This window comes from Glycine soja, chromosome 17 (assembly GCF_004193775.1).
Source record: "Glycine soja cultivar W05 chromosome 17, ASM419377v2, whole genome shotgun sequence".
Classification (NCBI taxonomy): Eukaryota; Viridiplantae; Streptophyta; class Magnoliopsida; order Fabales; family Fabaceae; genus Glycine; species Glycine soja.
Window position 1 is genome coordinate 5893819 of NC_041018.1, and position 26896 is coordinate 5920714.

At 30.4% G+C, this 26896-nt stretch overlaps 1 protein-coding gene, 1 long non-coding RNA gene and 1 pseudogene across 7 annotated transcripts; 1 reads left to right on the forward strand and 2 right to left on the reverse strand.

Annotated features, from left to right (window-relative positions):
* Nucleotides 1-494: 494 nt before the first annotated feature.
* Nucleotides 495-7714, reverse strand: LOC114393915. Of its 2 annotated transcripts, XR_003662626.1 has the most exons (6): nt 7513-7709; nt 6927-7399; nt 5940-6086; nt 5758-5855; nt 4826-5025; nt 495-1392 (listed from the first exon to the last, which is right to left on the reverse strand). It is a non-coding gene; the product is annotated as an uncharacterized LOC114393915 (long non-coding RNA). The 2 variants fall into 2 exon arrangements; XR_003662625.1 differs by having other exon boundaries at nt 5940-7399; nt 7513-7714.
* Nucleotides 7715-15639: 7925 nt separating this feature from the next.
* On the forward strand, nt 15640-17021 carry LOC114391857 (annotated as a pseudogene).
* Nucleotides 17022-22912: 5891 nt separating this feature from the next.
* Nucleotides 22913-26847, reverse strand: LOC114391818 (transcription factor bHLH69-like). 5 transcript variants are annotated; one of them, XM_028352799.1, is made up of 7 exons: nt 26341-26847; nt 26141-26242; nt 25927-26034; nt 25580-25645; nt 24931-24996; nt 24164-24220; nt 22913-23567 (listed from the first exon to the last, which is right to left on the reverse strand). In XM_028352799.1, exons 1-7 carry the CDS (start codon nt 26749-26751, stop codon nt 23286-23288), a joined length of 1092 nt encoding a protein of 363 aa, XP_028208600.1. In that variant the 5' UTR covers nt 26752-26847; the 3' UTR covers nt 22913-23285. The 5 variants fall into 5 exon arrangements, with proteins under 5 accessions (XP_028208600.1, XP_028208598.1, XP_028208599.1 ...); XM_028352797.1 differs by having other exon boundaries at nt 25927-26040; XM_028352798.1 differs by having other exon boundaries at nt 26135-26242.
* Nucleotides 26848-26896: the final 49 nt, after the last annotated feature.

A 26896-nucleotide genomic window follows, 5' to 3' on the forward strand; every position in this document is an offset into this window, starting at 1 on the left:
GAAGTGCATGCTGAGTTTTGGCAATACATAAAAGGGTTATAAGCCACAATACAAGCAACTGAGCAAGTTATAATGATTAATTTTTACTATTTGCCTAGAATCATATTAGACGCATGCATGATTAATTAAATTTCTGTTCCTCCATTTGTCATTGCTTAACTGGATTGATTAGGGTATCTTACCTAACTGTCACGGCTATATATTAATGATAAAATTTTAAAAAGCAAATTAACATTTATCACACAGATCTAGGGCCGTAAAATTAAATTAATTAGTGGTTCCCAATGCGCATGCTTGATATAAAGTTGCCACAGCAAGTTGGTTCATGACATAATTAGAGATGATTTGATGGGTGTTAACACTGGTGAATATTACCTCTGGTTTGTCAAAATGATGAAGTATAACGAAATAGGCTGTATAAAAAAATGGGTAACTACAATAAAAATAAAAAATAAAAAAAACTATTATCACCTTAAGAACAATAAAGGATCCGATTAAACCAATCTTAACGAAATATTTATATATTTTGTTGTAAGAAAAGACCATCCAAGCGATCATTTTGAAAAATAAAAAATATTTTATAATATCTAGGTCTGGTTCAGGTATCATCCGGAGGAGATACGCACATCTTCAAATGAGTAAACTCCCAATACGATCAAGAATGTAGAATGATTTTGACCCCTATTTTTACTCCATAGTCTCACAAGGTCAAATATAACATCAGTACATCACTAGTTCGACCAGTCTTTTTTTTTTCACAAACACTTTCAGTTCCATGTATACAAAACTACAACTCTGATAGCAGTTTCATGACTTGATCATCCTGTCAGTCTGTTATCAAAACGATGTGTATGTCTCCAACCACACCAGCTTGTGGCATGTCTTCTAGGGACGAGGGATGACAAGTTCGTTCATCAATCTTACTTCAACATCTCTAGCTGAGATCTCCCTTATCCAATCATATATTCAAGTTAAGATCATTACTTATAATAACTAAGCAATCAGTCATCATCAGAGACTTCACAAACTTGAGTTGCTACAAAGTATGAACCATGATTTCATATTCTTTATTTTGAGCACAGCCTCTTACTATATTGACATTGAAAATATTGCAAGCCTCCAAACTTGATAGTGTGCTATTATAGGGCTTAATGGCATTGTGTAAGGACTTGAAGGATCCTAGCCAAAACTGCAAACTGTTATATAGTGACATTTGTGCAACTCAGTCCTCATTTTTTAGATGTACGAGAGCTGAGAACTTCACGAAGTATTGACTGTCATAATGCATGTGATCAGTTGAAATAGAAGCGTTTGAGTATGCATCTTCTGTATTCATATTTTCCCCACCACTAGGTATGATGCTTAACATGTAATCAATCTTCCATTAAGTTTCTGCAGCAAAACACTTAAATGTCAAATTTCTTCATTTTGATGGTGTACGTTTGTGTATGAATCAATGTCATTTTTTTTACAAAAGTTAATGCTAATTATATGCTAAAATATGGCCACATGTCCAGTATGCAAACATGTTAGAATACCTGGATTCAGCTATTATTAACACAATTCCCACATAACATTCAAAATAGTTCAACCACAAACTAGAATACCAATAACAGTTTTAAAGTATTATTAATTTGCAACTGTAATTGTGGCAGCAACATTTTTTGATCTGTGTGAAGACCACAACTGTGGTAGCATTTGTCAACGCCATAGATGATACAACTGATAAATTGAAACCACAAACATGCGTGTGCACACACAATGTCTCACCTACAAATAAAGAATGTTATGTATATTCTGAGTGTTTAAGAGATTCTCCAAAGCGAAAATCAATGATGAAGCAATAAAAATCATATGTATGAAAATGTTTGTCAAAAAATTTAAATTCTATTACATATCTAGCATAACACATTGTAGTTTACAGAAACTTAATGGAAAAAATATATCAGCAAACAAGACTACAAAGAATAACAGTACTATTCGATACGACATAACTGCAAAGCATGTCTTGAAATAGGGTATATTTTAACATATTAAGTGCGTGGAATTTGTTCATCAAAAAGAAATTCAAGCTTGATCATGTTTTTTTGTTTGGAAATTAAATTAAAACAAGTAAACTGTAATCCTGATAAAATTGCTTATGTAACCACAAAAGAGTATACATCATTAGGTTCAAATTCATAAAAACAAACCCCTTATATGACTTCTGAGTCAAATAATAATTAAATTACTCAAAATTTGTTGTACAAGGATCAACACAATTTACATTGAAATGTGATAAATAAAAGTTAATGTTTTCACCTCATTCCCAGTCAAATCCAGTTGATATATTTTTAGAATTGTTTTTATCTCGTAGTATTTTGGTTTATTTTATTTCTATTTTATAAATGCGAACTACGTATTCTTTAATTAGTAGCAATTTATACACAATTAAGAAATTGTCTGAAAGGGCTCATTTGAACAAGTTTAGCAAAGAAGCCTTTTACTCTTCCATTTTAGATATAAAAACCAATTGGTAAGTCTTGACCTTTATTTAAAGTTTTTGAAACAAATGATTCCTTTGAATATATAACATCAAAGCCAACTGTGTGGCAATGAGAAATCAACCCTTTCTACATACTTTCTCTCATCTAATTTAAATTTCAAAACAAAATAGTGGTCAGCATGCATAATCTTGACTAAAACCCAAGTCCCAAGTCCCAAGCCCATAAGGTTTTCGACAGGGTAAATTACAAATATATTTTATGCCTATAAGCTTTGACATAATAGCTTAAACTTCTAGATATATATGCCTAGATCATTCACATTTAATTCCTTCCTTTAATGCCTGAAAAACAAAGAAAACCTGAGGGGGTTCAATTATGCATAGGGAATTGAAGGGTTAGAATTGGATCTTATAGTGCCCTTCAATATACATTCGCCTTAAAACAATTACTCAGTTAATTGTGCAAATTCAAATGATTCAAAAATATTTATTCTGTCCTTTTAAAGACTAAAAAAAAATCAACATAGTGAAAAAAATTAAATTATGAAAAATTAATTTTAATTTGACAAGTTAAAAATTGCTCCTACAAATTGGTGGATATAAGAAAAAAAGATAAAACAAACTAATCACAAAAAAAATTTTGGACTAAAATTACACAAACTCTATACTTAGTATTTAGCCCAAAATTCTTGTGATCCTCTTGGGATGTTGAAACACATACAAAACAACATTGTATAGCAGAAAGGGAGGTTTAAATATAGTTTGGCTATTCTGATCAGGGACTTTTTCATTTTCTTTTTCCCTTGTCAAATTCACTTTTCTGTTCTTTTTTCCTTCTCTTTTGTTTTTAGAAATGCATGTATACTTATTTTATCTTCTACAAACTACTTTATTATTTGTTTCTTTTGGTTTGAACACTCCTAAGAACAGAAAAAGAATGACATTCGTGTTTCTTAATTCTCATTTTTTTTGTTTTTTTTTTTTCAACCTTCAGAAAAGAAGGGATATATATAGTCAAAATTGAATGTTCATTGTTATATATTATTTAATTAGACCCACTTATTAATTAGTGTTCTTATTTTCCTTTTTTTTTGTCTGACTTAGTAATGCACACAGAAATCATGACAATCTTCTTTTATGTATATATTCTTATACCTGTCATTTCTGATTTATATAATGTTTGAACTTATAGTGAATAATTTTCACAAGAAATCTAGACTAATGTGATGTTGTAGTGCACACAGACATATCACAACTGCAAGAGTAAACTTTCAAGACTGATAAGATGCCTTATATGATGAATTAAAGGACCCAAATTCAACTAAGATTAAAAAAATACAAATTTAATGCAACTGCTACAAGCCAAGCTTAGGATTCAAAGATATTGATAGAAAATAAGATGCAAAGCTATAATCCAACTAAAATAGGATATAGTTTACAAATAACTGAACCCTAATTCAATACATACATCATAAACTAATGTCAAAATTGTAAAATTGAATCTCCTCAATTTGTATATCATTACAGAAACACTTTATGTTAATAATGATAGTTTAAAACTTACAGTGAGTGGTCTCCTTATTTTTATGACAGGTATTGTAATGCATACAAGCAAAACTTGGTAATTTTGCAAAACAGCATACTCACCACCAAAAATGGTCATGAATCAGCCAAATAAATAGAACCACATTTATTAAGGTAAAATTGGCCATGTTTATTTTATTGATATTTTTCTTATTGTGATTGATCATTTGGGAGTGTGCATGAGTTAAGAATGGAATAGAACATAATTAAATGCATATCCATTCCAATCTACTCATCATTAATAAGATCTCCTTGATCATAGTAAGGTTGGGCAAAGTAAAATGTATGTTTAGATTCTAGGTAATACAAAATGTGTGTTTATGTGTGTATGCACTCATGCGTGTACCAGAGAGAAATCAAATTCAAACAATTGTTAGAAGAAATTATATCCAAGACAGAAGAAGTTAAAGACCTGAAGGTAAAGATTATTGATATACTAGTTTTTATCTTAAGATTGGTTTCTTTATACATATGAAACATATCCCGTTTGTTTTGAGATTCAAATTTTATATGCTTAGAGATAATGGTATATTTCAATAAGTTCAATATATATATACACGCATCAGACAGGCTCTAACAAATAATTATAATAAAATAAAACTATTTGAGCAAGCCAATTGGTAGAATAAAATGGTTGGACAAACTTCGTAATTATGGCACACAATGCAAGCAGTTTGCACAGTATGGCAAGCTAGTTCAGTAAAACTAGTAACCACAGTTCACTACCATCAGTATAAGCTTTTAAGTGACACGTACTGTTTTTTACTTCCCAGATCTCCATATCAATCGCTGGCAGTACATACAGGCATCACAACCTGCTCAGTGGTATCGTCAGCATCATCAGAGGTACCTAAACACTACCACTATTACATTGGCAGGTACTTGTTTCACCTCTCTACACCACCATCCTATGTATGCTACAGTTGGCGTTCCATTTTGTTTCCCTTGCAATTAACCTAAAGAAAAGAGATTAATTATAAGGGTTTCAAATTGAACTTTGATTAATAAATAATTTAATCGTTTTTTGTTTATTTCATCTTTTCCCCAACCTTAGAAGATCATAAAGCATCAACATTTACACCTCCATTATAATTTTGATTTCTGATACAATGAAAGAACAGAATTCCCTCATACTGCCATTGCCTAGTCTTTAGTGGGCTAATAAACAACACAACAAATATAAAGAATTCTAAAAAAGAAACTTGGGACTCGGAACATAATTTACCCATCAAATTCAAAGCAAGCATAAATTTTATTCTGCCTAGCTAACTATCTATAGACTGCTTCATTTCTTGGTTACTGATTTTCAAGTTCATGCATGACAACTAGTTAATAAATCAGCAAAATCACTTTTAAACCAAAAGCCTTCTGTTGCAAGACCGTTCAAAGTGACTACTTATCTAGTATTTCAGGCAAAAAATGAAACCAAAATATAATTAATTCAATTTCAAGTCAGAAATCAGCATGAATTGAAGATATCATCTTAATTAGTTTCCCTCTCAGGTTTGCATTTTTCAGTGTTACAACATGATATTGCAACAAAAACAAAACAATATTCATATTTTTTCATGTAATGAATGGTGATTTTTCTACATATGTTATGCACGTGTGCCATAGATATATTTAGCAGTTAGCACTAAGATGCTACACTTAAAATAAAACTCATACCATACAAAATGGTTAATTACCTGAGTGATTATAGTAGTGCTTCAAGATCTTCAGTGAGCAGTTATTCGTAACATCGACAAAGTTCTGTGCTGATGGAATCTATGTTACAAATTAAGCACTGAAAAAGAAAATGTTCTCTCAACTAAAAATTAAAGGAAATAAAGTTAAAGAAAAAACTCTGAATCGAAAAGCATGTAATAACCTGTATAAGAAAGGTTGTTGCTTGAATTCCCTTTAATCACGGTAGCAAACAAACGCTTATATAGCTGCCCAAAGGGAAAGACCAAATCTTGCCATATCTAGCTGCTTAATCAACTCTCCCAAGATTTTCCTTTACCTCAAATGAAGGCTACAAACATAATGGCATTCAAGGAGACAGATCCAAGATATATATGAAACATCTCATTCTGACCCTTCAAATTCAACACTTTAAAAATAAATAAATTTAAAACCCATGACTTGCCCTTTTATGCTGGATTCTCTTAACCTAATGAGTGCGTGGAGCACAATTTGTGGACCAAAAATGAGGGCGAGAAAAGATCTTACACTGTCGACAAGGAGCAGAAGAAGGAGAGAAAGGCAAAGAGAAAAAAACAAGGGTTTAGTGAAACTTCATCCCAAAAGGAGATTTTCCGTTAAAGTATGAATAGTGAGAATTGAGAAAAGAGCGTAAGAAGGGCGTGCCTCGAAGACCTCCATTTGGATTTCGTGTTCAAAACACCATCAAGGAAAGTACTATAAAAAGTCACGCTTTCAGTATCAGAAATAAATGGAAAAGAAATAGTAGAAAAAAACACGAGTAGATAAGGATCAGGTTATAGGGCACTTGAAACAGCAAAAGATCGATAATGATAAGCAAATACTAGTACATGAATTACTACTATACTAATATAGTATTAATAAATAGATAAGTTTGTGCACGCTTACCGCAACCAACCTGAAGAACCAGCAACCTCTCTCTCTCTATATATATATATTTTTAGTCCTCCCATTAGTATTTGTCAAACAATTAAGCACGCTTAACACAAAAGAAGGATCATGCAATACGAGTCGTTTCAAGGGCTATAATTACATAGATCCATTGACTTGCTCGGAGAATGAGACAAGTTTGTACCATAAAGGGGACTTATTTAAAGTGAGTGTGAAAACTTAAAACACAGAGAATGGAATGAAGTTAAAAGAGAGTTACACTGAGGAGGCGCTTCAAGAGTTGTGAAGTTACGAAGAGATGAGAGGAACACACCAAAAGTAAAAAAGAATGGGAAGCTGACAGATAGAGAAGTGAGCACGCACCCGCAATTGTATGCCCTCATACAAATACCACTAGCATGTGCTCACTCTCTTCTGTCAGCCTCTCTCAATCTGGTGTGAAACCTCTCTAGGATTGATATTCAATGTTTTGTTGCATCAATTTCTTGTGAGCCTTTCTTCATCATCAACTGCAAACAATTAACCATCGATCTCTTTTCTGAATTCTGATGAATGAGAGCCAAATGTCTCAACTCTGAAACCTCATAACCTCCCATTTTTGGCAATGTGATGTCCTCCACCTAGTGATCTTCATCTATATATATGCAGCAAAACCATTCACCCCAACAAGATTAGGGTTGTTTAACTTGCTTCCTTGCTTTCTGTCTCTATCCCTCATTTCCTTTTCTACAACTACCAACAAGCAAGCTTTATTTTATTTAGGAAAAAAAAGATTTTTAAAGATTTTTTCTTTTCTTTTCTACTCAATTATTTTTTTTTAAAAAAAAGAAAGCTTTTTGACTTACTGTGCAGCTCTACAGTGTAATATGCATCTGGGTTTGATTTGATGACTTCCAACCAACACTTAATGCTCTCATAAGATGAGAAAAATGGATCGAAGGTGATAAGTGTTTTCCTTTGGTGCAAATTGGGTGCTTTTTTTTCCCGACTTTGTAAGGTTCCTGTTGTGGAAGAGACAGGAGCTGCAAACAGAACAAAGTAGTACACGGACATAACACGTGATACCCAAATTAAACCAAAACACACTCTACAGTGAAAATAAACGGGCGCACAGAATCTAATATATCGAATGAGAATTTCTTAAATAGATTTTTTAAGTTTTTTTTTAGTTTTTACATTATTATATCATTATAAGACATTTTATATATAATTTTATTTTAATAATAAGAAATTCTAGTAAATTTAAAAAAAAATCATATTTTTATATATATTTTTTAATTTTTACTTAATTATGATATTATTGTGTATTAGATAAAAAAAATTTATTACTAAGAAACAATTTCTTACCAAATATATAAATCTTATTTTTAAGAAATTTTTCCTACCACATAGATTTGTTCCAATATATAGAATACAAATTGTAAAAAAAAATTAAAAAATTATTCACTTAAGAAATCCTTTGAGAAATTCTATTGAAGATGTTCTAAGAACATCTACAATGAAGCACTTCTTCAAAGTTGCTTCGTTATTTTCACTTTTTTCAATACAAGCACCTCTAACCATTAAAGCTCTCCAATGAAGCAACTCTATTTAGGGGCTTCCAAGGTCTCACCAAAAAGCTTACTTCCTTTAAACCTAAATATAAACAATTTTAACTACCAGACATATGGATTAATAATTAATTCAAAAAATCTTCCTAAAATACTCTTCATAGTAATGTTTGTAGAATAGGAATAAATGATTCACGTGAAACAATATTTTATTAAATGAAAGACATAATAGAAATATTATCATTAAATAAGATAAAAATTAATTAATATTTGCTTATATTTAGGTCTAAAATTATTTTTTTTGTTGCTTATATTTAGGTCCGGAGGAAGTACATCATTATATTTTATTATTAACTTATTTATTAATTTATAATTATGTTATTTATTCTTTAATTAAAATTCTTTAGTCTATTATTATTTAAAATATTTTTGGCACAATAAAAAATAAAAATAAAAACAATTAAATTATATTTTATTTAAAATGATAAAAATAACTAACCTCACACAAATAACACAACATCGAGTACACTAATTAAAATAATAACTAATTTGGTTAATTATCGCATCCAAAACGTTTCCAAATATGTTTTACAAGATCTGCTTGAAGTTGATGATGATGTCCCGAATCATTAACTTCATCTCTCCTTCGCAAGTATGGTTGAAGGACCGGATGAGGACCAATATGTATGTCAGTTGTCGATACACCATTAATGGAATGTTTATTAGAGTGGTTAAAATTACCATTATATATGTGTCATTCATCTTTTACAATCATGTTATGCAATAAAATGCATACATATAATATATGCTTGATTGGGTTCATCTCCCAAGCACACGCAAGGTCACATACAATCGCGAGTTGAGATTGAAGCACACCAAACGTGCACTCCACATCCTTTCTTGTTGCTTCTTGATGTTGAGCAAATAATTTTCTTTCATCGCCTTGGGACCTTGTGATGGTGTTCACAAGCGTCATCCATTCTGGATAAATACCATCTACTAGATAGTATCTCATGTTATATTAGATTACATTCATTGTAAGTTGTACCGTAGGGGCTTTTCCCTCCACAACTTCATTAAAAATATAGGAGATTCATTGAGCACGTTGATGTCGTTGTTTGAACCCGCAACCTCAAAATATGTATACCAAATTTATAAGTCTTGTGACACTACGACTTCAAGCACAATCTATAATGTGTGGGATCATGAATTATTTTCTCTTTGTTTCTTATTATTTTCATTCATGTATTTATCTTTTTCTCATTTTCCCCTATTTTTCTTAAATCAAATATCTCAATTATTGTGTTTAGATTCTTTCGAAAAAGAAGAAGCAAATATCTCAATTATTGTGTTTAAACTGGGAAATGAAAATTATTTTAAAAGGTTAAAAGATTTGAAGAGATTAGGTTGACAAATATCACCATATTACTGGTTCGAGTATTTTAGCATATCTTTCTCTTTCTCTATATTTTTCACCTATTTTTACTTATCTAGCTTTTTTTAATTTCTTCTTCATTTTTTTAATTAATTTTTTTTAATTTTCACTTTATTTTTCACTTATTTTCGCTCACTTTTATTTTTCTTTATATGAAACAAAACTTCAAAGAATAATGAGTTTGCATATAGAAGGTAGATGGCGATAGAGTGGGTTGTATGAGTGGTTAAGTGGTCCTTGACTCCTTGGTGATTTTTGAAGATTATCAATTTTCTGTAATAGAAGTTATTAGTAAAATTAAGTTTCTTATGTATAGACAAGCGCACATGTTGCATTTGTTTTAGCATCTTGATATAGGCCTTCTTGTATTAGGGATACTTTTGATTTTCTCTAGCTGCGAGGTATACCCTGTTTATTGTTGTATCATTTTGGGTTTAATATAATTTACATTTTTCCCAAAAAAAAAAAAATTTACACACGGAAAAAAGTAATATTGTTGACTATATATAATATGATGGTCATAATGGAGGAACGACCCAATGTCTCCTTTAGGTGAGTGTGTCACAATCACAATACACTACACATGACCCCTTCTCTCTTTGAAATGTTTATTGTCTTCCTCTAAAATATCTTTTCTTCTCTTGATTAAAAAAAATTGAGAAAGAAGGCATAGGGTAAAGGCTGAAATTTTTTTTATCATTGGATTATCAATACAATAATTTGGTCTCTTCATTATTGTCCTTTTGATTAATCATCAGTCACTATATATGTAATTATATGCTTCAATGCATAGGGTCAAAGTTATCAAGTAAGTTGGCCGGATGCAACAAATTAACACCCCAAAGAAAAACAACAAAAATAATTAACAGCCCAAAGAAAAACAACAAAAATGAACGCGTTCATTTTTTTTTTGCAGTGGTACATATTTCTGCATAGTGGAACTTCAACTTGAGCTGCAGGTGGCAGGATAGGTTTGTTTCTAACCATGAATTGAATTCCTTTTTTGTGCATAGTGGTACATATTTGACCTATGTCCAAATTACAAAGTGGTAGCTACTTTCTAGGATGTAATTTTTTTCCCCACTATTTTCGGGTGGAAGGTGACTACCAAATGCGAAATCAACTATGGTCTATATTAATATAAATGCTTGTTTATGCACAAACATAATTAGCTTTTGCTCACATCCAATCCATAAATGACAAAACATTAAACAGAATCTAAACACCATAAGAGTACAAAATAATACAACAAAAAATATCAATATGCTGCCTTTGATGATAGGTTAGCAACTTAAATAAACTTTGTGTAAATTTCTTTCCTTTCTCTTTTTGTTCTTTCTTTACCTTCGTCACCATAGGAAGGTCAATACGTGTCGTTATCTCTTGTAAACAGACTTTAACTATAAACATGTCATTATTATTTTCCAAAAGAAAAAATAGTAAGTGTTAAATTGTTTGAGATCCCAATATATTACGTATATATAAGGAGGGTATATATTAAGAAGTAAGAACTCTAACAATAACTATATAGAAAATATTCAAAGAGAATAGTATGAATTAACTTTGGTATTACCAAATTTACAACAACTTACATACATCATTCAACTAATTAAGTTAAACTTTCTTGATAAAAGTTAAACTTTCTTGATAAAAATAACTATAAATTTGAATCATTATATCACATTCAAATGGTCAATATAATAAAGTATAAATAAACAAGGTTAAATTATTTTGTTGGTCTCTTATACTTATTTTATGTTGCAATTTGATGGTCCTTTATTTTTCAAAAAGTTACAAAATAATATTTTATTTATTAAAAGTTATAAAATAATTCCTTAAGTAATTTTTTGTGTGTATCTTTACCCTGAAGTATCAAATAATGTCTTTTCTAGCTAGTTTTACTCGAGTGAACTAAATAGAAGCTTTGTCACATTCGATGCTTGGGGATCATGAGGAGAATTCTCCATGATTTGAAAACACACTACAAAGATAAACTTCTAAACTTAGAGAATTTTCAAGGATTTTATGAAAAGTAAAAATTAAATTTATACACCTTGAATTCCCAGCAAAAGAAACTTAGAACACAGATGAAGACAAAACTGATTACATAAACTCTCACAAGAGTCACCTGCAAGAGTTCCACTACTAGTTTTTACAAAAGGCCTATAAATACATAAGACTTCTCTCTGAAGACTATAAAATTATTGAACAGGTGTCTAGTTAACTTAAATTCTAAAAAACAAAGTAATTACATGCACACATCCAAACATGAGATTTAATTAGGTTTGATAAGTATACATACAACATATTACATCATTACATCATTATATGTAGAATAAACCTATAATATAATTTTATAATATCATCTATGCATGTACCATAATGCTCAGGGTGCCAACAACAAGTGACCTAAGTCCAAAGAGTAGATGTTGTGTCTTTACTCCACTCAACTTCAATATGTGTTTGTCCATAGAATATATAAGCCATGCACAACAAGTCTAATCTTTCTAAGTTTTGTTTAAAAAAAAAAAAATTTAGCTTTGAGTTATCTCTTGTAAATCTCTTTAGTATTTATCTCCTTGGTTGCGCAAGAGTAAGTTTAGGCCATACTCATATTCTTGCGATGAAATACGTAAATACTTTGACATTTCTTGATTTTTGTTTAAAAAAATCCTGTTGCCACCATTATGAAAAAAAATTTATAATTCGTTATTTTTGGTAACATGAATATATCCGCATAACTCCTCCGTGTTATCATTGGATTGTAGCAGGTCAAAAACATTAAAACAAGGCAGCATTGGTGATGGTATTTTGCTTATTCATTTGTTTGGGTCTTTAAAATTATAATTTTTTTATTATTTATGTAAGTTGATCCATCAATCCTCATAAAATAAAATAAAATAGATTTTTTATATATAAAAAGTCAACCTATTCCACCCTTATTTTGCAGCTAGTGGGAAACGGAAGAGTCAACCCACTATACTACTTTACATCAGAGCAATTTCTATCTCATTCAAAATATGGAGTATGAATAGACATTGAACAACCTTTTATGTCAGCAATAAAATGCAACTTACATTACTTTTGGCTTTATTATTAGGAGATGTATAAAATTAGTTGGGTGGCTAAAAAAAAGAAGAAAATAAAGAAAAAGTTATTTGATATTATTTTTAATAAAACTAACAATTAATATTTATTTGATAAAAAAAAATTTTTTTGCTTTATTATTTGTTTTTCGTTTACAATCACCGACTAGCATTATCCTGTCCACTAATTCATCTCTGGAAGTCCCCGTTAAGTAAACTTATAGAATTATCCATGGCGTCCTAAAAAAATCCCTCACACCCCATTGACAAATTTGCTTCATTGGTCTATTGTGCACCACTTCACTTTGGCCTTCAATTGGGATCCAAGTCATTTTTGATTGCTGCACCAATATGGCAGACATGCCTTCTATGGAAGGAAACAAACCCTTTCTGAGAAATATGCATGTTGAATATTGCTGGAGGGGACTAGAGAGATATCTGAGTACAATGTACTACAAAATAAAATATATATTATAAGCCAATTATTCACAACAATGTACGGCCACGTCCCATCTCTTACATACACCATAAATAATAATAAGAAAATGTATTCGTTAAAGTTTTTATAATAATTTTTTATATTATAAATAGAGTAAAGAGATACAAATATTTAATATGCGACAGAAAGAGATAAAAAATAATGTGATAAAATAAATTATAAATAAAATTTAATTAGAACATATTGTCATTAGGTTATTTGCCTTTGCAAAGATGTCTCCAACTAAACACAGAGTCTAGTGTCTTCCAATACCTCCCAACTAACTTTGCTCCATTTACAAAAGTTGTGAATCAAGAGGAGAGAGCTAGCTGATATCACTTATGTCAATTAGATATATTATTATTATTATTATTATTATTATAGACTATGATGAGATTATTATTTATCATATGTAATAATGATTTAAAATCCGTGTTATTTTTAATTAATTTACAATATGAAAAAATTATAGTAAAAAAGTGTGAAAATTAAACTCATAAATTAAAAATATGGAAAAATAATACATGCATTAATAATATAAAAGTTATTTATATTATCATTTAATCACAAATAAATATATAAATTTTTTTTACTTTTAAAATATATTTTTTACTGAATTTTTAAAATAAATATCTTAAAAGTTCTGCAAATTTTAATTGATTAACAGTGAAAGTTTATTTTTGTAATAACGTTATATATGGAATTAAACTCATTATTTTTATTCATAAGTAATTATGTTTCCTGTAAAAAAAAAGTAATTATGTTCGTATAGTGTATGGTTTTTCATACTAATTTTTTTATGCCCATATAATGATTATGTATTTATGTTCGTACATTGTCCAGATCACGCACACAATATATTATACTTAACGCTAAAATAAGGTGCTATTGCTGTTTCTTAATTCTTTGCATGTCATAGTGCATTGATATATTGTTTATTATGGAATGGCCGGGCCGGATGGGATGGTTCTTCAATGGTTTTATAGCCACATATTAATCACAGTGGATGGAGAGGGCTGAGTGCAAGTTCTACACAAGAATTGAAGAGACAAAAAAGTTATAAACATGTGTGCTATGAAGTCAACCCCCAGTTTTAAATTTTAAAATATATATATATTATGTAAATAAAACATTAAATAATTTTTTATTATTATAAAATTTGGTAGGATATGATTTATATAAAACAAATTTTCAATCTAACATGAGTTTTGAAAGAAAAAATATCTAATGAAAAATTATCAAATGATATAATAATTGGTATAAGTTTTTCTTTTTAGGAATAGCTGATATAAGTTACACCATGATCATTTGATCCCTTCACATGTATATTTATCAAACGAAGATTTTTGCTGTTGTGAAAAACAAATTATAATTGGGTCACTAAATTATATTCGAATGATGAAGATTAGCAATAAATTTACATGAATTTTTCTAAATAAACATATAGTCAGTAACTTTTTTATCTTGATCATTTATATAATGTGGGGTCTAACAAAATATTCAATGGTATTGGAAATATACAATCTATGTAACTGTAAGTGCCAAATTTGAAAATGGTGCATTAAATGCAAGTTGAATAATCTCCAACTTTCAACTGCATATTTTTATGCATTGGAAAATTGTCATTTTGCCAATTGTAATGGGTGAAATCCCTCGTTATTAAAGGAAGAAAACAAATAGAAAGTGCAATCAATAATTGAGATGCTATCCTCACATTTAGGGAGAAATTGTGAGACAAAAATAGGGAAAGAGTCTTAGAGAGTCTTTTCGAGAGAAAATAGGGAGTAAATTTGTGAGACTTGTATTCATAAATTGAAGGTAGGTTATTGTTGCAGTGGAAGTTTTAAGTGGGTTACGGCCTACGGGTTATGGTATTTTTTATTACTCTAAATGAAAATATTTTCTAAGCTAAAAAGTAAGATTATATATATATATATATATATATATATATATATATATATATATATATATATATATACTAAACTAATATGCAGTTATGATCAACAAACTATACTAAACTAAGCAATTATCCTAAATATTGACCTTAATCAAAATAAAATCCTAAACTAAATAAGCATCCAAAATGTTGACCCTAAACCAAATAATTGACCTAAAGAAAACAAAAAGATACATAAAAAGTAATGTACAATAGAAACGCGTTTTCTTTGTGTACGAGACACGAAAGCATATATTTCCATTGCATCAAAAACACGAAAAAAAAGGGGCAACTTGCTCACCTAAGGCGATGAAGACTACAAATGGGGAGGCTAGCGATGATGACTACTTGCGACAGTGGCAGCATCCTTCCAGGAACAGTGGAGGCACAAACACATTTATGGGAAGGGGCGAGTGAGAATGAGAGTGATGGAGAGTGTGAGGATACGTGGGGTGGGGTGGGGTGAGGGAGGGGAAAGGGTCAGGGGCAGTTTAGAAAATTTGAATTTGTTTTAAAAAGGGTGGAGTGAACTTAGCATAAAGGGTGTGGAAATAAGAAGATCCCATTAATTTTGGGCTAAAAATTGATTCCTCAGAATGATAAAGCCCATCCCAGCCCAGTTTTTGATTTGTCCATGCATGCTGTAATTGCAACAAAGGTTTGCGTTTCTTCTCTATTCTCTATCGCTTCACAAATTCACATGGCTCTGGAAGCTTACGCAGCAGCAAACCCTGACAAAAATCCACACAGATGTCCTCACCAAAGCTAGAGATTCTTGTTACAATGTCTCTCCCTATTCTCTTTCTAATGCAAATATTTTTTTTGTGTGTGGTTTATGCTTTTTCTCTCTTTTTCATATATTGAATTGTTGATTGGTTTTTGAACAAGGCTCGTGATGCTTTCTATGCCTGCCTGGAGAAGGAATCTGACAAGAAGCCCACAGAGATTGCATCTGTGGGCTTGCTATACCCAGTAGAATGCAAAACAGTGCAGGAATGAATATGTCAAACAGTGTCGATCTTCTTGGGTAACATAACATAACCCCTTCTTCAATTTTGATGTTGTGTTGGTAAAAATCAATGCTTTTCTTAGTTGGGTGTGTTAATATTGTTCCAGGTGAAACATTTCGATAGGCAATACTGCCAGAACAAGAGGGTTCAGAGACTTTTGGATGACAAAGGGTCCAGGAGAGGTCCGTTGACGCTCCCACAGCCTTTCACTTTCTAACCCATTGCTTGAATTTTTATCTGTAATTCATGTAGAAAATACTAGTAATAATGGGTCATACTGATTTCCCTGATAGCTTATGCATGATTCTTTGGCTGTTGTACATTCTGTGTGTTGTTATCTACTTTGAGTTCTTACTAGTTACTATTTGATGTTAGGTTGAATTTATTATATCACACAGCAATTAGAATAAATATTTGTCGCTAGGAGTTACATGTTATGGTGCCATGTGCACTTAAGTGGAGAATACTCTCATTAGGTTGAGTTTATTCATGTTGGCAGGGGTGGAAACTATGGATCTTATTGGCCCCTGTTGAAGATGGGAGATCACATCATTGTATTTCTTTGGGTGGATGTGAATGTGGGATAATAGCTCTTATCTAAGTCAGTTGCAAAAATAAGTTCTAGTGTTTTCAATGTTTTCCAGTATTTTCTTTTCAGTTCTTGTGGGATGCTCTAGCTCTTGGTTTTGACTATTCGTAATGTAATTGTACACGCTTTGAGAATTTTATAGTTCCCTCCACTTGGCATTGTTTGTGTTGTAAAAGCTTTTGGCTATTGAGTGTTGAACATTGGGTATCTGTGCATTAGTCAGAACTCAAAGGAAAAGATGAAATGGCGCACATCAGGTTTAGTATTTTTAGCAGCATAGTTCAAAGTCACTTCTTGCTTTAACTAACACACACTTTAAATGGTAAATGGTGCCCCTAAGGATCCTTTTGAGGCTTTTGTACTGTGGTGGTTCATATGAACGCATTAGTTGTGTGTGTGTGTTTATGGTTTTGATCAAAATGTTTGTTAGTATAAAAGGAGGGAGTGTTGAATTTTAAAATAATAATATATGGATTAATTAGTTTTTCAGGATTTATAGTCTTGTATTTTCATCTCACCTTTCTTCATAATTTCTTGTTTATAAAAATGTCATATATGACGAGACTGATGAATTCACATCGTTAAGATGAATGTGTCATACAAGAAATGACAAAATAAGTAATGACTATTTATGAAAAAAGATTAATATAATACGTATTAAGGAAAAAATGATAAAACGATTAAAGTGATTTGTATACATATAAAGAAGACAACAAAAAATGTCAATTAAAAAAATAGATTATATGATTTTTAGTCCTATGAAAAGGATAGAAGTGTGACTAAAAAGGACATTGAAAGATATCATTGAAATTTTCAGTTAAATAATGTTTTTGAAACTTTGATTTTTAATTCGAACGACGTCATGTGATTTATGTATCTAATCTTATAATTTTCTAAGGCTTTGTTGTTATTAGGTTGAAAAAATTATTTGTGATTGAGAATGATATTTTAAAATTATGTTCACAAGAATTGATGCTTTTTAATGGTAAAAATAGATTATCTTGAAGTGTAAATATAGATATGTAATATTTAAGTAGTAAACTAATATAAAATCAAGGTGGGTAAAATTTTAAATTAAAATTAAATGATCATATATACTATAAGAAAAAAAATCAAGAATGAAAGACTAAACAATAATACATAAGTAAACCTTTGCAAATTAACATCAGGCTAATTTGACTAAATATTTTGTGGAAGAAATTTATCAAATAAAAAAAATTGAAACAATCAGTTCCAACTAGTTCTTTGTCACCCATTTACACAGTTTTAGATAGGCTATCCACCGTATATTTTTGCATCAATTTGCATTAGTCTGCCTAATAGGTTAAATGGATGACACATTGGCTGGTTCACTGATTTTCACTAATTCAACATGATTAGAATTTAGAACTAAGTCACTTGGTCAGTACTACTTAACCTTTAAAATGAATATCAATGTTAAATTTAGAGAGCTTGTTGGTTTATATAGAATTTTGGATATGGTCTATTAAATTAAAATCTAGTGAATCCAAAGTGAAGTGAGAAAGAGCTTTGAGAAAAATAAAGTAACTTTTTTTTTATACCTTGTTTTTTATCTTAGTTAAAAAATTAAATTAGGATGAATTTTAATAGAATTGGTGTATTATAAGAGGACTGAAATTTTCCAAACAATACAATTGTTGCGATGCAACTAAATCATCGAGAACGAGCAAAGTGCCTTTTAGTATGTTCGTAAGGCTAAGCCTTGGCTTGGGCTTGATTTAGTCGGTTTTAAAATGGCAACGAGAGGTCCGATAAAATTTCATATAAATGCAACTCAAGTTTCACACAAGACACAGGAAAGAGGTCATGTATACTTGTATTCCGTGACTGATTTAAGGGGGTGCAAAATAATGTATAAACTATCTATAATACTAATAAAAAAAGTAATTTAATGTCTATATATAAAATAATGTTATATTGTTATTCAATCATAAATTATTGTTTAAATTATTTTAAGATGATTATTTGAAAAGTCAATAAACTTATCATAAAGTGTGTAAAAAAAAAATATTATTAATATATAACATTTTTTCTCATAAGAGTTTTACTCATGAAAAAAATACTAATTAATAAATCTAATAATATATGTTATGATTGATTTTTACTAAATTTTTTGAAAGTATCATTTTAATAATATTTATTATCACTAATTACAATCTAATCCAAAGAGATATGTATATTAATTAATAGATATAATAATAATAATAACATTTCTATGACTTTTTTTTATCAGTTGTTATTATCTTGGCTAATTATATTTTGTGTATTATTATAAGTCTCATTTATCTATCTATATATCTAAATATTAAAATTAATTATTATTAACATTATATTATATATATTTGTTATAAATTTGGATGATTTTTAGTTATTATCATATTTAATAAGTTTTTTTTAATTGTGAGACTGAGATTATTGTCTATTTAATTACTATTGTGATTGTGAGAAAAAAAAGTTTTTCAAAACTTGAAACTAATTCATAAATAGATGTGTTTCCTTCTTATATTATTTTATTTGAATAAAAATCCATTTTAGTTTTATGTGTAAAACTAGTAATTAAGTTTATAAAACTCATTGTTTATTAAATATTTATTTGTTAGAAGTTAAATATTTAAGTAATTAATTAAGATAGTGTTGGGTTGATTTACACTTAGTCGTATTTGAGATGAGTTTTTTTAAAATTAGTGTGAGTGAGAGTCACACCCTTCTCCACTTTACTTTAATTTAAATATTTTATCTCTTTTTTTTTCTCAATTTATTGTCACACCTCCTTCATTTTTTTTAAAACCAAACACCCCTAAACTAACAAATAAAAAAAATAAAAATCCAACCCCCTTCAGGCATTTCGTGGATCTGTCCCTCACCTTGTATTAGTTATTTTGGTGGATATGTACCACTAGAGTTTTGATTTAACGTGTTGGTTTCATCTATATAACAATGAAAAATAATGTTCTGATGTAGATTCGAACAAAGATGCAAAGATTATTTTTATTTTTTATAGAAAAGCGAAACAAACACATAGTATTCGAACGATTGTATATGAACTGTTAATATTAAAACTTGTTTAAAATTACATGACTATCTAAAAAACTAGTTAGGTCATCATAAAAAAGTCCCAACATTCTTTGGTTTAAAACTTTGGCATAGTAAACATGGAGGTAGATTGGATGATATCTTATTAGTAGATCTGTTTCTTCTGTTGCTGAACAAACAATACGATAATGTTGAAAGAAAAAAGATAATTTTAATTAAAGAAAAATTTAGCTAGTTCTCTAGAGACTAGAGTGTTGGTCAAGAAATTAAAAACTGGAATTTTTTTATAGAAAGAATAATAAACACGTCATCATTATCATGCAATTCCAGTACTGTTATTGTTAATAAAACAATATTTATTAAATCCTTAACTACTACTACTAGTCTACTACTATCTTTAGTCTTTAATAAGACCATTTATGAAAATTCACCATAATTAACTGCAAAAATTAATAATTTTATTTGATAAAAAAATATATCATTAACTTTGACAATATTATGTTACTGAAATTAACATGTAGTAAAAGGATTTGTGTAACGTGCAACCCACTCTCAAATTATTAAATTACCAGATTATTTATTATAGGTCCGTGTTTCCCACGCTAATCAAAGTTGTTGCCATTATTCTTCTGGACCCGAATGGTTAGTTGTTGCCCACTAAGTCCAGTTTGTTTTTGTTATAGTTATGTATGATGTATCTACCAACTGTTATTGGTGTTGAGTTTTCTTCGTCAAACCCTTCGTGACTAAAAAAACTAAAAAAGCAATCCGGTCATGAACTTTATTGCCAAGAAAATATTATGCAATAACTTTAAAGTTTAATTAATATATTGTTAGTGTTTTTATTATTCAATCTCATGCTGGCATATTATTTACAAAATTTGTTAAATTCATTTTAAAAAATGACTTTAATTTGCTAATTTTTATTATTCGACGCAAGCATGGAATTTTTTATATTGAAAATTCATAAAAAGTGAGCTCATTTGATTTATGCATAAGCTAATAAGAAAACAAAAAAAAAATAAAATAGAAGTCGATAATGCAGATATCTTATTTGAGATGTCAAAGGCCTTCAACATATTGATGTATTTTGATTGCATGCAGATATCTTTTTTAAAATTTGGCATATGTCACTTTCGCTTAGCTGTGTTTAAATTAAATTGATGGGAAAATATAGAATAGAATAAAATGAAGTGTAATAAATATTATTTAAAATGTCATATTAAAAAGGTAATGTTGTTTAATATTTGTTAGTATTTTTTTAATGAAAATTAAAATATTAATATAAATATTACAAGTTTATATTAACAGAATAATTAATACGTATTGCTAACATGCATGCATGTATACTATTTTGTTAGTGTATAGAATTTATATATACTACCAAGACATTAAATATTACAATAATATATTTACTATTGTCTATACACTCATAATGTGTATATTGACAGTTTAATTTCTATAAGATAGATGTTATAGGAAGATATGAATAATTTTTAATAATATTTTTATTAGTTAATATATAACATTCTGTAGTGAAAATAATGTCAAGTTTTATTATTTTTTTAAATGCAATCAAGTAGTATCAGTTAAGTTATTTAAATAAATGAAATATGATAGAATATATTTTATTTCAGTTCGTTTTTCTTCTAATTTAGAAGATATACGAAACCATTTTCTGTTTTATTTTTCACCACAACAATATCCAATTAACTGTTAGCATCTTTATTTCATTACCTTCAGTACGTATTCAAGCATAATTTTGTGTTGCCTCATATCCTAATTGTTGCATTATGCGCTTGTTATTATTATTTTTATTTCAATCAATTTTATTCAGTAAAAAATTATTATTATTTTTATTTTAAAAACACGGGGAACTGGATCAACGTCATACTAAAAATAAATAAATATGTGTTTGATTTCACGTTATACAATCGATTTTAAGTTTATAATTGATTTCAAATCAATTTTACATGTTTGGAATTATATTGATAAGATTTTCAGAATATTTATTCTAAGTTAAAACAATTTTAATTTTAAGTGACTTTTGTGTTGGTTAAAAAATATACTTTAATCTTACCTCTAACTTGATTTTATAATAAAAACATTCAAATATAAAACATATCACTATAAAATTAAAATAAACCATAATTAAATTTTACAAATTTAGAATTAATTTTGTAAACAATCATCCAAACACAAGCTACACTAGATATGAGCTGATTTAAACCAACATTTCTAGCATTACCAACCTACACTTAGCTGATTAATCCTCCAATATAATCAAGTGCAGCTTATGATGGAATTAGGAAGTTATAAGATGAGGCACTAGGTTATGAACACCATTACGTAACTAAGCATGCTCATAAAATATTACAACCCAAATGATAAACAACGCAATTCGAGAACGATATTATTGGCTTGAGTTTTTTATATTTTTCATTGAAGATAAGACGAGAGACTTTTTACTTGATACTTGAGTTAAGTGAGACCTAGCCGTGATACAAACTTCGCTTTATTGAAAAAAAATAAATAAAGGCCATCACTTTTACATACCTCAAAAGCCATTAAATTGAATGACGATAATCAAGTTTAACTTTATAATGTTATATAAATAAAAAAACTATTCAAAGCTTTCGTCACTAATTTAATTAATAAAAAGTACGATAATTCGTTAATAATTGATACAAAACCTAATTCGTGACGTGGCCACGTTTTGATTCACTTTCTTTCCAAAAACCCAAACATCAAAATCCCAAGCCCAAAACACGAAGCAATTAGCTTTCGATTATGTAAAAAATATATAAAATGTACATAAAAAAAAATCCATCTTTCATTACATAACGTTGAAATATAACAAAGTAATCAATTAAAGCTGCCAATCCTTTTGCAAAAAAGAAGTTCGTTTGTTCTGTGATTATTCTCTAATTATTAAATTACAGTAAGACGTTGACTCTAATTAAATTATATAATAACGCCTACAAAATTAGTTACAGGTAAACAGAAAAAAGGAAACAAAAGTCTTATTACTATACAATACTACTACATTTTTAGACGGGAGAAAATAAAAGAAAAGAAAAAATAATTTAAAGATTAAAGATTTTTTATTTTTTAAATATTTTTCCAATTAAATAAGATAAAACATTAGATTGTTTTCTTTCTCTTAACCAAAAGATAAGGCAAATGTTGGACTGTCGAACGGGATAAGCTAAAGAAAAAGTAACATAAATGTAAAAAAAGAAAAAGAAATAACAAAACTCGTTGCGAAAAGAAAAGAAAGGAAAAGACAAAAAAAAAAAAACAGAAATGAGATAGAGGAATGGGAAACTCCGAAATTTGTGATTGGATTGGTTGAAGCATGAAAGTTAGCGTCTGCAAAAGTCAAGGTAAATACGACGTCGTGCAGTGAAGCCACCCGCTTCCTAGACTCCACGTGACTTGCTATGTTCAGGTTCTTCATTGACGGTAACGGCGTGATAATCAGGACTTGGAAACGGAGGCCGCGTCTTTGACGACGGCGTTAGCCAGAGTGAGCGCGGACATTCGGGGAGAGGAGGGCCCATCACCGTTGATGAAGGGGTGACACGTGGCTTTGGAGATTGCGCTGGCGAGCGAAATAGGCATCAGGCATAGACCCTTGCCCTGCAAGTACTGCATGGCGGAACCCATGTCTTCCTCCATCAGCTTCGCCACCTGTTGCTCCGTCATGGCGAGGCTGTCGTTTGAGTTGCTGCGTTTGGCTTGGATGCAGTCACCGCCACCCTGCAATGCAAAACAAACACCATGTCATGTTACAGCGTTAGAAGAGAGAGAGGAATCTCAGAAAGTGGCCACGCGTGCTGCTTTTGGATTGTCGTTTTGTGCTGATTGAGAATTTCGGAATTGATTGATTGATTGATGGATGGATAATAAGCCAAAGACAACAAAAAAGTAGGTGTGACCGTGCCAGAAAACTAGACTAGACTACTCTCTCCGACAATCTTTGATGGGTGCTGCGCCCTTCTATTTCTTCTTATGGAATTCCCAACATATTTTTTTTATTATTATTATCTTCCTCAATTTCTTGTCTCCTCTTTTTTGCTTCGGATGCCCAAATCTTTCTCATAAATGAAGAACGCAAAAAAACTTTAACAATTCCCTGATTCACAGAGAGGAATACTGAGGGGAAAAATAAAATTATTTTTGAAATCTTGCATTTAAAATTTTTCCTCAATGCAAGGTTTTCTTTTTGAAAAATAAAACAGCGATGAGGGGAAAAAAACCCTCGCCATTTTAGCATTTTTATCGTTTTTCTTTTGCTAAAGTTGTTGAAACTATCATATCATGGTATTGAAGTTGAAAAATATAGTGTAATATACCTCAGCAACAAGGGGTGCCACAGCTGCTGCACCGCCCAATCTGCTCATGCTTAAAACCTGTAATCAATTTATGCAGGCAACGAAATTAATTTAAAAAACAGAAGGCAGCCATAGCAACTGGAATTTTATGATCAGAGCTCCATAACTAAATTCCAGTTGTTTAACTATGAATAATGAATTTGTAAAATTAAATGAATTACTTATTGCTTGCGAGAAATATGATATCAAATCACGAAATCGTTCATCGGTTTCAAATAATTATTGTTTAAGATTCTACACATATGTAGTATTATTAAACTAGTAAATGTCATTCTAGTTATGTAGAGATTCCTTAAAAATAATTCTAGTTATGTTTACATATTTTTTTAAAAAACTTTGACCATCTAAATTTTGCTGGATGAACAGTTTCTTCACAGTAACTCACGGAACATCCAGCCAACTTTAATTTGTAAAGTTGTATATTTATTTTTCATTAAAAACATTAATAATCTAATTATTTTATCGTTTTATTTTATCAACTTTCTTGTTTCCTTCAATTGAAATATATCGAGACAAAGAAAAAGAAATATACTACTAATTCATTGAAATAAAAATTAAAAAAAGAAGGAAATAGAAGTATGACAAAAAAATTGAAAAATATTTTTAATAAAAATGCATATTATGATCACATGAAATTATTATGGTACTAGTACTTCTTTTTATTCATATTTTTATCCACAATCTTTTATTTATTAAAAAAATTTGTAGAAACAAAGGGGAATGATCACCTTGACTTGGAGCTGTAGGAACTTCACATAATCGATGATCTCATCCAGCATGGAGGCCTTGTCAGTCTGTCAATCCACGAGCCAACCCAATGAACACATATTTTAACAATGGAAGAAATTGTATTTGTTTGTGTATTTTTAATACTAAAAGAGAGATAGATGTTGAATAAGATGGTTCATATGATAAAAAAAAAATCAGAGAAAGGATTGTACTATAAAGAGATAGTGCATGACTAATATACTCTTTTTTACTAAGGATTGATCCAATACAATTTGTATGGTGCATAGTAGTACTATATTATGTGTTGTGCCTAATCTGTCCCCTCAGTTTTCTTCACAGATAAGAACAATTCTACAAATCAAATCCCACTTGTTTGAAGGACCAAATTAACCTTTAGTGGTTTCCAGCTTCATATTTCAGGTACGCACGGAAAGATATGATGGGAATGATGTAAGAGGGTATTGCCGCTACACTACATACCAAAACTACTGCGTTGGAAAGTGCTTTATTTATTCATAACCGATGATCGAGTTATGAATAATAGTCATAAGTTCAAATTTTAAATTATACAATACTACTAGTAATATTAAGATTACTCTAATATAATGAACCAAAGACAACATAATTGAGTATCCATTGATTGTTTACCTTGTTGGCATTAGGAACTAGTTCTTGTAGGGCCTTCATTCGCTCTGCGATTCTCTCCCTCCGTAACTGCCACACAACAATATTCCAGATCAACTTAATAACAAGAAACGTAAAAAGATAGAAAAAACAAACAAACAAACAAAGCGATTCTGTCCTATTAAGACGTTTCCACTTATTTATCTTCTTATAAGTTAACAAAAATGAAAAGAGAATTGTGTCAGCAACGGACGATCGCATTGTCTCTGAAAAAATGTACGCATAGAAAAGTATGTCGTTACAAGGAATAAGACACTTGAAATTACTGATGGGTCAAACACGTTTTTACGAAGTGAGAAAGAGAAACGTACCCTTTCGGCGATGCTGTGTGGGTCCGTGGCTTGTCCTCTCCTGGCTCTAACCCTCTGCTTCGGCTGACCCGAACCGCCACCGTTAGCCGGAGCCGAAGCTCCAAAACTCTGCCCCTTGAATTTCAATAAATCAAAATCACAAGATTCACAACATAACAATTAGTATTTTTTAAAAAAAAAAAATTAATTAATAGAAAAGAACCTGAACCTGAACCTGAGGCTGAGGGTGTTGTTGAAAATGGTGAGTTTGATTATTGGGTTGAAGAGATCCAGAGAAGCCGTTGTAGAGAGCTTGAACGGAAGCAGGCTCACCGTTCTGCGAAATAAAAAAAGGAAGGGTGAAATTACGTCAATGCCATCAGAAAGTATATTATATATACGAGTATTGTGGTGTGGGGGGGTAAAGCAACCGACGGGAGTGAGAGATTTGAAGGAGGGGGCGTCAACGACGTCGTTTGGCGCGGAGGAGTCAAAGGGCATGTGGAGGAGTTGGGAGTTGGCGGCAGCGGCGGAGGAGGAGAGGAGGAGGTGGTGGTGGAGCATGAGAGCGGAGGCCTTGTCGTTGTCGGTGGTGATCTGGTGGTTGCGAAACTTGGAGGCCAAGTTGGCTTGTTCGACGTCGTAGGGGAAAACGACGTTGTTATCGGGTGTGGTTTCGTGGAGGTTCCATGAAGAAGAAGGGAGGTTGGAAAGCATTTGCTTGAGGAAATCGTCGTTGGAAGTGGTGTCGAAGTGGATCTGCGGCTGATTACTACAGGTAGTATTGTTGTTGAAGAGAGAGTTAGTAGTGTTAGGGCCTTGCATTTCTCTGCTACAAGGTTGCATGAGATGTGATGAGAGCAGAGAGATAGATAATGAACACCAGTGCAAGAGAAGAGTCTCTTTCGTTTTAATATGCTTTTCTATTCTTTGCTGAAAAATACCTCAAGATTAACTTATTACTACTACTTCTTTATGCTTTAACTCTCAT

Coding starts and splice junctions, on each gene's coding strand:
- LOC114391818 (XM_028352795.1), bottom strand. CDS start 26,751: ATGCAACCTTGTAGCAGAGAAATGCAAGGCCCTAACACTACTAACTCT. Junction 24,221..24,930: donor TCCTACAGCTCCAAGTCAAG/GTGATCATTCCC, acceptor AATTGATTACAG/GTTTTAAGCATGAGCAGATT. Junction 23,568..24,163: donor TGGCACCCCTTGTTGCTGAG/GTATATTACACT, acceptor TTTGCATTGCAG/GGTGGCGGTGACTGCATCCA.